The sequence below is a fragment of the Pleurodeles waltl genome, chromosome 6 (genome assembly GCF_031143425.1).
Source record: "Pleurodeles waltl isolate 20211129_DDA chromosome 6, aPleWal1.hap1.20221129, whole genome shotgun sequence".
NCBI lineage: Eukaryota > Metazoa > Chordata > Amphibia > Caudata > Salamandridae > Pleurodeles > Pleurodeles waltl.
In genome coordinates, this window is record NC_090445.1 from 1,531,462,751 (window position 1) to 1,531,475,581 (window position 12,831).

Sequence of the window (12,831 nt, forward strand, 5' to 3'; positions counted from 1 at the left end):
GTAAGTTTACTTGTAAACGGGGAGGGTGGAGGCCTGATAGGGACGCGTGGCGTAGCAAGACAGTACTGGCAATCATGGTGCAGTCGGCCCCTTCACACCCGAGTCCCGGTGCCAGTGCACCCGCTATGATAATGACAGCTACACCCCGAGGAGAGACACTTTCTTCAGCGGCCCACTGCAGCTACACTACACAATGGAGTACGGTTATGGCACGCAAACATCGCAAATGCTTTAAATAAATATTTCAAACCACCAACACCTTCACAGATGGGTTGTCTTATCAAAAGAATTCACTTACCTCTGCGCTTTGATCCGGACCCACTGGTTGGTGTTGACCGGGACTGTAGACCGAAGGATCACGGGCTTGGACCCAAGGTCATAGGTCATTTCCACAAAGCCATTGACCACAGCCAGGGCGATGTAGTCAGAGTGCTCCATGCCTTTCCCACTCCAAAGGATCAGACCCTGCGTTGCTTCAGTCTTGATGCTCAGCTCGAACTGGTTCACCTTCAGAGCCTTCTCACTAAGGGAGGGAGAGAAAGCACATGGCTCAGAATCGGGGCAGAAGTGTTAGGTGGAGGAGTGTGGAGCCCAGGGCTGAAACAACAGTGAGTCTACTGTTAGAGGAAGGGATGGCGATGGAGGTCTAGAAGAAGGTGGGACATGAGAGGTTGGTTTCATCTATCTGATGGGTTTAGGCAGATCCCTTTACGGTCAGTGCTCTGTACTCATCCATCAAATGCTTTACGCTGCGCCTCTCAAATAATCCTTGGCCTGTCCCTACCTCCCTTCACGATGGCACAGAATCTAGCACATTCCTGGAGTGAACGGTTCCAGGGCACATCATTAAATCTTAGGTTACTCATTGTAAGGTGGGCAGAAGTATTGGAGGCGGGTGCTGGTGAAGGATGCTCATCAGCCCAACTACATTATAAAGAAGACTGGTTATTAACATATTATTTTGTGTTCAAGAACTTCTCCAAAATACCAAAGTAAAATCTCTTACCAGTGGAAATATGGGAGCGGAGAGATTAGTCTACGGAAAGAAACAGTCAGCCCCTAATGATTTTGGGAAGAGAGGATCCAGTTTCCTTCAACCGCATAGTCTCGTAAGGGACTCTGGAGTAGACGTGGTTGGGGGGGGGGGGGGGGGGGGGGGGAGTTGAGCAAAAGTATAATATGAGGCACAATATTTTAGGTAAACATCTGTGCCCAAGTAAAGGCCTGTTTTTCTAAAAACAGTTTTTCATATTTATTTATTTTTAACAAGTATTTATTTCTGAATGATTTAGTTGGTAAAATAATTACAAAATACTGTGCAACTCCAGCCCAGTGCAATTATCACCCTTCCCCCTGGGGGGTGGGGATAGATACAATACAGGGTAGAGAGAATAAAATTACACAGAGTTCTGGTACAGGCTTAGTACGTGATATTGTATGAAATAAACACCTATATCAATGCCTGCTACTATAAGCTTATAGCATAAATAAAGTAGGAGAGCAGGAGACAGAGATTGTGTGTTTCACGCCCTTTCTCATCCTGAAGCAGCTACAACCCACTGTGTATCTTTGCCAGGGATTTGGCAACGTTGCAAGGTCGAATGAAACTTATTTGCAAGTGGGTGCACAGAACTTTAAAGAGTTACTGATATTTCATCACTTCCATATACAAATGGAGTGCGTTCACATGGACACACTCAGGTGGGACACACCAACAACTACACACACTAAGCCAGACTTTTTTTTATTTATTTCTAGAGGCCACCAATCCCTAAACTGTTCCCAAAGTGCCCTCCTCCCCCATGCCACACACAAATTTTATATTGGCAGGTGACAGGGAATTCTACTTCATCTGGACTGATGTGCTCGCATGAATTCCACCTACCTGTCATCTGTTAGTGGCACCGACCTGCACCATAACGTCCCAAAGTCACTGCTATACTGCTTTAAAATAAACACAGTGACTGGTCATCATCGGCATTCACTTAGGTCTTTGTTTATTAAGTGGCATGCTCCAAACGGCCAGACTAATGGAGCAGGTGGACCACAGTCGAAGTCTAGTTTAAAATTGTTGAAGTCTATTTTAAAAATAGGTACTTGCTCGGGACAACTTCAAAATCCTCCCAAAAAGACTAGCACCCACACAAACACAGTGCTGAAAGGAGAGTCTAATAAGACATTTTTGGGAGGGTCATGACACTGACTTCCAAATAAAAGGGCAGATGATCGGAAGGAAGGGTCTGAATATAATTATGGCTTGAGCACATTCTCTTGTTTAGAAATTTCCAGCCTGCTCTCGGTTTTGAAAATGGTGCCTTAGAAATAAAGAAAATGCTGGCTGATGATGGAACCACAGTGAGGCTGCAAGACAACATACAAGACTGTGACCAGTTCTGTGAAAAGGCTTACCTGCCGTCCTCGGAGTCGTCCACAAAGTCAGGACTTAGAAGCAGAAAGAAAGGGGGGCATGCATTGAGGACAGTTGCAAAAAGGAAGAAGTCTTACTGTGCCTTGCATGATGCTATCGCTGAGGCAGACACTCAACTACTTATGGCTCAATCGCACCAAGACCAAGTGTTGAACTTTAGAAAAACCTAACATTTAATACCCACAAACATTCTTTCAACTGTGTGCCACCCAAACTCTGGAAATCCCGAACTCGGATTCTTTAAGCCCCAACCTGGGAGCCCCTTAACAAAGTCTTTCTTTCACACCCAAACTATAAATCTTTAAATCCAAGCTGAAGCTTAGTGTCCTCTCTTCTGGTCCCAATTACCAAGTGCCTACGAACTCGGGGCCCCAATAACCTCAATACCTAACCTAACTGCACAAACAATAAGCCTACATCGTGCTCCCCACAATACAAAATCTTGGCACCCCAAAATCAGAATTTCTCATCCTAAACAGGGTCTCTCAAAGTATGTTGCTTCTAATCCAATTAGGGCTCTAAGCTCCCACAATGCAAACCCTAGCTGTGAGCTATTAATAATGCTCCAGAAGGACCCGGCTTTGTGGACCACACCCCATTTCTCCTCCTGCAAACCTGACTGTGAACCTCTGAAACTGAGTCTGCCATACCATCGACGATAAGCTGTCAAAGCCCACGTCCGAGCGCGTACAGTGCCTAATTCTGAGCATCTTTCATTCTGAGCCCCAACACACCCTCAATTCAAGCTTGTCAAACTCTGGATATGAACTTAATACACATTACCCATCCAACCAGACTTCTTACTCACAGACTCTCAAAGAAAACACGGAGCATCCCTTAAATGATTCGGAAAGGTCAACATTAGTATCAAAACACATTATAAATTATTTTCTGAGCTATTGCTCAGCCCCACGCATTGCTCAGCCCCACGCATTGCCACCTCGAAGGAACGACTTTTCTCTCTTTCAGACAACCTATAACTGTAGAGGATTACAAAGGAAGGGGTTTGCCCAATACACACAATGGACTTGGATCTTAGGTGGGACGGTAGGTGCAAGGGAGAACGAATTTGAAACAGAACAAGACACAGGGTAACTGACTCTGTTTTGGCAGGGCCCTGGTCCTGTTCTCGTCCTGTTCCAAGTCTGAACTGAGTCTGCTGTGTGTCCTAATGACAGTCTCGAGGCACTTCAAACTCTTGCTGATTTATTCAGGCTCAAAGAAACAGACCTGTTCAATTTTGGGGTCAGAATGGCCTTTAGGGCTATCTGGAAAGACCAGAAGGGCTGGCCTGACTGGCCAGTGTGTGGGCTGGGTTTTGGATGTTGTTGGCCTGTTTTATGGTCTGGTGGGCTGGTTTTTAATTTGATGTCCCTGATGGTGCCACGACCAGTGTCTCCAGCAAACACAAGCAAATGCAGTTTTCCAGACTTTGCAAAACACCTATTCATCGAGTCTTTACAAGTTAAAAACTGCCCCAATTTGTAAACTGAATTAGATATCTGATTCCCTAATGAGGGCTGCTTTTATTTTTATGTCTGGGCCTATTTTCTGTTAGAATCAGAATTTTACTCTCATTAAATGTTCAAAGATGCTGGCACGGTGCTCTCTGGTCGATACACTGGTTGGCTTGTTTACAGCCATAGCAAAAGGGGATTAGATGGTCATTAATATACTGGATGGAAAGAATAACAGATTCACTCTGCATAAAATAATGCAGCAGCACAGGCTCCAGAGAAAAAACAAATAGAACTTTACAGACATATTACATTTTGCCTTGAGTAACAAAAGACGATAAGGACGGTTTTCTTTCCATTAAAGTATGAGGCAGTAGAAACAAAATAGTACCAATAATTTCCGGGTATTGCTAACTAACCGGTGGGAAAAAAAGCCTGATGGTTGTCAATGCCTCATGTTGCTGTATGAGAGTATTTCCATCCTTGGCCTCTTTGTTGTCTAGCTATTGTTAACGCCATTCATTCAAATGAGGGCCTGGAAACCTTCCAGGTTTGGTGTTGTGGCTGGTTAGGTATCTATGGAACCTACATAAGCAAGCCAGAAATAAATGGGCCTGAATACTCCAACTTCCCAATGCTTGGCCGCGCAGAGGAAAAACTTTTAGAACATGAAAATGCTATCTCCTGCCACCTTTAAGAAAAAAGTGAACCTGCAGTTTTGTTTGAAAATTACTGATTTACATGGTCAAAGAGAAGATGTTACCTCTGCAATGCTCTTTCCCAGTATAACACAGTCCGGGACCCAGTCAAGCCTCACTGTCGCCCCGTCACATGCAGTACCGGGCAGTCTTCCAATGTTTGCACATTTGCAGATGACATGCTGGGGTGAAATGCAGAGATGAGAGGAACGTCGGCTCTCTTGACACAGGGAACTCAGTTTAGTCTTGCATGGGTACTAAAGCCACCAAGAATCTACTGTCCAGAATGTATTGTAAGACTGGTGTTGATGTTCCCTCTGCCTCTCATACAGTGGCTCACTCACATGCAATGGGTCTTGCCGGTTCTGGGTTACATGCACCGATAATTGACCTCACATGCAGCACATCTGGTCTCTTCTGGCTTGTATGCAATGGGGCTAGCCCTTTTTGGCTTGCATGCAGTGTGACTGGCCCAGTATTCCTCACGTGCTTTGGAACTTACCCCTTTTTGCTCACATGCAGATGGTCTGTCCCCTTCTACCTCACATGCGTCAGTGCTAACCCCACTTGCTCACGTGCAGCGGACTGGCCTGTTCCTGCTTGCGTGCAGCAGAGGTGGCGCCTTCTGGGTCGCACGCAGCAGGGCTGGCCCTAGTTGCTTACATAATGTGGACCTTCTCATACCAGGGTGCTGACAGTGGCCCTTCTGGCTCTCATACAGTGGTGTTGTCCCTCTTTTGGCTCAAATACAACTTAGCAGCCAGCTTTTGTCTTGCTCATATATAATAAACCTTCAGACTTGTTGGCGCATGTACCGTTGAATTGGACCGTTGGCTTCTATACAACTGTACTGACCCTTCTGACTCACACAAATAGGATCTCTCTGTCTGCAGTTGCTAAATAACAAAGCAGCTTGGTGTGGAAAGAAATGCCCATTTTAAGAATCGTGAGGAAAACATTAAACCATGTAACCCAAATTGTTGTGAACATTGTAAATGCAAAAGGTAGTGAAGCTCTTGGGTCTAGGGTGACCACTGGCCTCTGGGTCACTAAGTTTCCACTTTGTGTGATTGCCTAATGCATTCTGAATATTGTAGTCTTGTTTTGGCTCCACAGAAATAGACTAATTAAACTAACACACCTGAAATCAATAATTTGTACATGAAAGTTCAAGACTGGAGACAGTTGATGTAATGACCAGGAGTGAGTGGTCACCCTAGTTTGGGCGGTCCACCGAAAGAACCTGCTTGTGCAATTGGTGCAGGCTTCCCACGTCCAGTTCTAGAAGTGGCTAAGTTCACGACCAACCAGCACCTAAATATTGATTTGGGAGGTCCAGCCAGCCCTGTTCGTGCACAGACCTCACTGCTGAGACGGGATGGGACAAAAAGATTTGGTAAGGATAGCTGGGTGCTCTTGTTACCCTACTGTACACTGGATGTATTAAAGTGCTGATACTGTTCAGTATATACAATCCACAATGTATGAGCCAGGCAAACCGTTGAGTTAAAGTGGCGGAAGGATCGCTGCAGATTCTACTGGATGTGGAACTGCTGATGGAAGATTCGCCAGAGCAGCATCCTTGTAGTCAAAGGCTCAGGAAGGAGCTTGAGGATCGCAGAAAGGATTATTCGAATGCGTAGGTCTATTACAAAGGACAGAACAGGGACCTCTAAGTGACAGGAAGGGTTTATGGAGACTGAGGCCTCGACTGGATGTGAAGAACATAATGCTAGACATAGGACTGCAATTAGGGTCACTGTTGCCTGTCTTATGATTGATGATATGGATCCCTCTTCTGTACATTGAATTGGTGATGCACATTTGTCTTGGTTCAGATTGGGGTGACTTTGACCCATGGAAAAGGTCTTAAGGAGGCCTCGACTGACACTTTAGGTTAGGAGCCTGTGTCTCAGGGCTCTGCTTGCTTTCTGATATCAGACTCAGCAGTACTCTTCTCTGCTGCATCTAGAAGCTGGACATGTCTAGGCTTTATTGACTATGAATGGTGATAATGACAGGGTTTTAAAGGTCAGGGAGTGGATGATGTCTTTTGGCTCAATAAGAAGATGGATTATTTGAGGTCTCCATTCAGGTATAAGGTTGGATGATTCAGGACATGCTGGCAATTTCACTGGTAAGGAAGAGGTAGGTTAGATTGGGTTGTCATCAATGTGTGTTAATATCATGTAGTGACTGTAGCAGAGCAACAAATGCTGCTCCGCGGGGCACGGAAATGGCTCAAAATGGTGATGGGTGATCTACTTACTCTGGAATTTCATTAGTCAGTTGGCTTGAAAACAAGGAAATAACAAATACGTGAAACACAATGACAATAAATGTGGAACATGAGCAGTAGAAACACACAGAAAAGACAGACTGTGATCAAAGAAACACAGCAAGGTCGGACAGACAGTAGGATGAATATAAAAACCAGAAACACCAGAGGCAATGAATACTACGAGAATAAGGATGATACAAAAACAGAACAAGGAACACACAAATATAGACTGCAGGTTCTGAACATGAGCACCAACCCTCACATAACCACCGCACAAACACACACACACACACAGACACATACATACAGGACACAGACTGTGCTTAACATGCACAGGTGCCACAGTGGCATACAAAAGGCACATGGAAAAAGAAAAATATAAGGGACTGGAACAAACAAGAAACTTAGATTAACAAGAGGACCTATAAAAGCTTAATAGAGAGACAAGCGGGCTTATGTATCCCGATTTTGTGTGGTAATTTGGCACTCAAATCACAAACTGGATAAGCAGAAACAAAAACGTTTGGAGAATGCTAAAAAAATACTTAAACATATTAGTGCCCTCAAGCAGTGGACCCTAGCTGTAAATGACAATTTGAAAACAAAAAACGACTGGGCACCACACAACACAAGTGCCTTGGTATAACTGAAATGCATAAAACTGCCTAACTCTTTGGTCCCATCTCTTTTCGTGTTTATTCTGACGGTTTGTCTATTTTTGGTGGCAGTGTCATTTTTTTGTAATTTTTTAAAAACATTTTATGCTGTTGCCCTTCACTCTAACGGAGCTCTCGTCAGCATCAACTTCAACATTATCCATTCGAGGACCCTGCAGGGAAAGCAGCCTCGTCGTTCCTGAACCTCTACAGAGCTTCGGTGGGACAGCAGGTGGGACAGATGGAGCAGACCACCGGCATCCGCAGGCGATGTTGTCATGAAAGGACATCAGAGAGTGAATCTCACTGCAGCCGCTCTGTGCAAAAGCATCAACGCGAAATAACTACCATAATGGACAGAACGCAACGTCTGACTCCCGGCATTAACTTCAAACTAATTCAGGTTTCTTTTCTTGCAATTTAGAACGTAACAGTTTCATAAAATCCACGCAATTTCAGGTGATAATTGTGCACCTGAGAAATACTTTGGGTGAAGTATTTTTCTAGCATACAACTATTGTACCACACTTAGTTATGGACCTCGGAATGAGGGGAAATTCTGTAAAACCATGTGTTTTCCTTGGTTCTAAGGTGTGCAAACTTGGATGGTGTGAAGCTTGCCTGCACGCTCTTACCACATCAGTTATACTAAAATCGGAGGCAACCCGGAGGTTGCACCAAAATCGGCATTTAGAGGGGGATTAGGAATCAGGTCTTTAATGATGATGAAGGTTAAGAAATAACCATATTTTTACTATTTGTCCCAGAAATAAAACTGCACGATTTTTATACGATCATAAGGCATGACTGAAAAAGGTGACAGACAGACTCAATCGTTCTTCATAGGAGTCCGGGCAGACTCAATAGGCAGAATACTGCAGTGCACATGGGTCCCCCCGCACGCTCAAGGAGGTCTCAGACAGGGTCTCAAATATCCATGCCACAAAAAGGATTAGCTGTGCTGTATGCCAAATGGCGGGAACTTAACAGTGTCTGAAATGAGACTAATTGATGGCAAGCAGCAGCTCTGATCAAAGACAAGCCATTTCCCCAGACATGATAGAAACTGCCCACCCTGATGCAAACAACTTCCAGCAGGAACAATGGAAAGCAAGCTCAGGTTATACAAGTCCCCTCAATACCACTGCCCGCACAGACCGATGCCACATAATATCTGCTCCAGGGGGCCTCACACTGACTCTTGCTTTTCCATACATTTTTGCACCCGTGGCACAGCTGGAACCTCTGCTACGATCATACATGCACTGCAGTCCCATAGGGAGTGCAGTTTTGGTTATTCTGGACAAATAAGAATAACACAGCATCCTACAGGCTGATGGTATCTGGTAGAATCACATGATAGCCTGGCATACAGCAAAACACTAAGGCAGATGCCCGTGGCAAAGGAAAGGAAAGGCGTGCGAATTCTGGGACCTCTGATTGCTCTCAGAGGCTAAAACAGGACAGGGTGTGGACTTGGAGGAAATGGCCATGGACTTAGCGCGACAGGCAGGAAACTGAGAGGAAGTGACCATCTAGACACAAACAACCACCCCCTTCCTACGCGCTGCACAGCTTTCATCACGGAGAGAATAATATAGAGTCCTGATGTAATGATGCTGGTGTTCTGAAATAGCAGGCAGTGTATTATCTGCACACTGCTGGATGCAGTCCCCCTGCATGGGCTTTAAATGTCATCCTGGACATCTTAATCAAACGTTTGCATGGAATACTGTACAATGCTGCAGAAACTCATAGACAGCTTACATGTTTGTGTTAACAGATGATTCTGCCTGAGAGAATTCTGTGACGAAGAACAAATACGGACTGCACTTGCCAGCCTGGCCAAAAAACCAATGGACTATGGGCCTGATATACGCCTTTTTTGCAGTCGCAAAGAGGCCAGGTACAATGTATCATCCCTATTTTGTGAGTTGGTACGCAGTAACCGACTCGCAAAATAGGATTTGCGACTCGCAATTAGGCAGGGGGCATCCCAAGGGCGTCTATTTTTGTATTTGCCAGTCACGGTGGTATGTATGATTGTTTTGTGAACGTCAATGTGGTCGCAAAACAATCGAAGTTCACACCAATTTCGAATTGGTGTTAACCCATTCGCAAATGGGAAGGGGTCTCCCACAGGACCCCTTCCCCTCTGTGAATGCATGTGAAAATATATTTCAGAGTGGTCCCACGGTCCATTGCCTACTCTGAAAAAATGAAAAAAAATAAACCTTTTAATTTTCCTTTTTGAAATGCATTCCGTTTTCCTTTAAGGAAAACGGGATGCGTTTAAAAAAAGAAAACTGCTTTATTGAAAAGCAGTCACAGACATGGTGGTCTGCTGAGCCCACCAGGCCACCATCCCTGTGAGTGTGGCCATGTCCAATGGGGGTCACAAATTGCAACCTACCTCTTGAATATTAATGAGGTAGGTTATTTGCGACCCCATTGGGAATTGCTAAATGTGTGTCTCTATTTTACGAGCCTCTAATTGCGATTTGCAATGAATCGCAATTAGAGACTCGCAAAATAAAACAGTGGTACATCTGTCCACAAGTCTATGAACAGACGTTACATCGTGATAATGATAGCAGAGACTTCAGCTCGGCCCAGAAAGTTATGCCACTTGGTGTGTTTCTAACTTTGTCTTTTTAAAATTAGTTCTAAAAAAGGTAAAAATGCAATTCAAAAATACCACTCCTGGTTGTTTTTAGTGCATTTCTATTCGCTTGCCACTCACCAGCCAGGTGGTAACCATAACAAAGAAGGAGATAGTGGGTGCCAAGGGCAATTATTATGCTTGAAACTATAGGTTGAGGACCACATTGTCTGAAAGAGATGTGGGTAACAAAAGCACACCGATCAATGATAAACAAGGAGATGTTTTGTGCGCTAAGTCCAGGAATCTGACTAAGGCAACAGACCCCCGCAGCCCACTCAAAATGCATGCCAGCTTCCTGGGTGCTACACTGAGCTAGCCGAAAGGCTCAGGTGGGTCAGTTAAATTCTGAGGTTTCACTAAGCAATGAAATGTCCATTATTTAAAGCGCTTTTATTAGAAGCGCCGTTTATAAAACAATATGTTCAATTGTACATACTGTGAAGTACAGGGAACCAGAGCTGGGGGTGGGGAAAAAGCAACATTTTAGACAAATATGACATTTGGGCCCTCTTGCTCCCAACTTGGGTTTGATCTAAGTTGGTCTGAACTGATTAGTAAGAGGAAGGAAGATTTGGATTATTTTTTAATTCTCTAACATCACTCTCGAGCCTGTCTTCTGACCCCCCCGCTCTCGTTATTCTTTTTTTATTATGTTTACAACAAGTGCAAAAACAACTACGAGGATGTGAGGTCACAAGATTTATGACCTCACTTCTTCTGGCAGTTAACACACCTCCCAAAAAGGTTTCCTGGCATGTCTTTTGCATTACACGTTCCATCCTGTTGCAGGGAAAGCATGTGGGGTGGGCAAAGGAAGAAGTAGAACCAGGCTTACCTTTTTGTCACTGCGTTGTGATATTCCATGTAGGTTCGGCCGTCAAATGCAATGGCTTCTGAATCTCCTGCTGACTTCTCAATGATCACTGGAAGTGTTAGAGATCAGTCAGTCAAATGTTTATCAATACAGCATTTGCTGAACCCCAACAAGGACTTTCAAAAAAGAGATGCTTAGCTAATGAGATTAAACTGTACAGCAGATCAATTAGTTTATTTATTCCTTTGCCTGTTTACAGATTAATCCACCAGAATTAAAACCACCCCTCCTAAAAACACTGTTCCATGTACACCCACCCAACAGTGGCCGGCTACAACAGCTTACCAAAGTTAGTTACATTGCACCTCCATCCCCTACAAACCCTGAATCGGACATCGACCCTCCCGTTATCAGGGGACAGTCTCTAGTGTCCGGTGTGTCCCCATTCCCTTTCTGTATTGAATGTTTAAAGTGAATTATGTAAGGAATGTTGGTGTGTGGTCTGGAGTGGAAGCTACGTGACGGGGACAGTTGAAGGGAGGATGGAGCACGGTCAGGACCTACTTGATGTTGCTGTAACCTAAAGGCCTCCTAACATGAAATAAGTAACTTATCTACTACCTGTGTAAAAATGCAGCAAGACTCTGGTCGCAGTTGAGAGCAATTTCTGGCCATGCAGGAGGGCTGTCGTGAGAAGGAAGGTGGCCCTGTGCCCATGGAGGACAGGTTTGGTGCCGCCCACCCTCACATCCACCTGTAACCGGCATCCGCTCAATCTGTTAGGAAGGTAGTGTTTGATGTAGAACTATGGAATTTGTGGGTGAGCACATCTTTACCTGTTGACATGGACTGATGTCAATGGTTGTATACCTGGACTGTTCTAGTGTTGATAAGTTGATGTCTGGGGAAATTGTGTAAACGTGTAGTTGTGATAACAGGTCCTGTGCTTGAGTTGTTATTATGTTATCTTGTTATGTTAGGCAGATTTGTAGAGCACACTATCACCCGGGATTGTAACCTGACACTGAGCAGGTGTGCATCCATGGCTTAGTGGGACTATTCTAAAAGCCAGGGCATCAACTTCTTGCTGAATTCAAGTGAGGAGGACGCTCTTATGTGTAGCAGCAGGTTATTCCATGCTTTAGGAACGATGTAGAAGGCTCGACTGCCAGATCTGGTTTTCGGTATGCATTGAATTTGTGCAAGTAGGAGTCCGGACAAGCAGATGTGTCTGGAAGTTTTGTGTAAGCAGACACAATTGTGTTAGTTTGTGAATGGGGAGCCAGTGGAGCTCCTCCAGGTATGGCGATGTGGGAGGTTGAGAGTGATTCTGGCTGCCGTGTTCTGAATGGTCTATAGCCTTCCAGGGAGTTTTAGTTGATACCTGCATAAAGGGTGCTCCCGTACACCAGCTTGCTTGTGACCAGGGCATGTGTGGCGGTTTTACGGGTGCCGATTGGGAGCCATTTGAAAACCTCTCTATTATTTTCAGCGCATGGAAGCATGAGGCGGTGACGGAACTGACCTGGACAGTCATGGTGAGTCTGCTGTTAATGATGAGCCTGAGGTTCTTTACATGGATGGGTGCTAGTACTATCACTGTTAGCCACCAAGTGGAGTCCCACGGTGACATGCTCTTCCCAAAGATCACAATTTCGGTCTTGTCTCTGTTCATCTTTAGACAGCTGGTCTTCATCCAGTGTGTTATTTGAGTAAAGCACGCACTGAACCTGATCCTGGCACTGGGTATCTTGTTGGTGAGGAAGTGAATGAATTGTGTGTCGTCAGCGTAAGAAAAGACATTTATATCATGACAGCGAATGATGCTGGCT

At 44.8% G+C, this 12,831-nt stretch overlaps 1 protein-coding gene across 4 annotated transcripts in view; it reads right to left on the reverse strand.

Annotated features, from left to right (window-relative positions):
* AGRN (agrin) overlaps positions 1–12,831 on the reverse strand; it is a 591,795-nt gene that overhangs the window by 18,385 nt on the left and 560,579 nt on the right. For 2 of the 4 annotated variants that reach the window (XM_069241112.1, XM_069241114.1), the window contains 3 exons: positions 11,021–11,108; positions 2,410–2,442; positions 299–523 (listed from right to left, as the gene is read on the reverse strand). In XM_069241112.1, the coding sequence (XP_069097213.1) occupies positions 299–523; positions 2,410–2,442; positions 11,021–11,108 (346 nt within the window). The remainder of the gene's footprint in view (positions 1–298; positions 524–2,409; positions 2,443–11,020; positions 11,109–12,831) is intronic. The other 2 variants (XM_069241113.1, XM_069241115.1) reach the window with 1 other exon arrangement.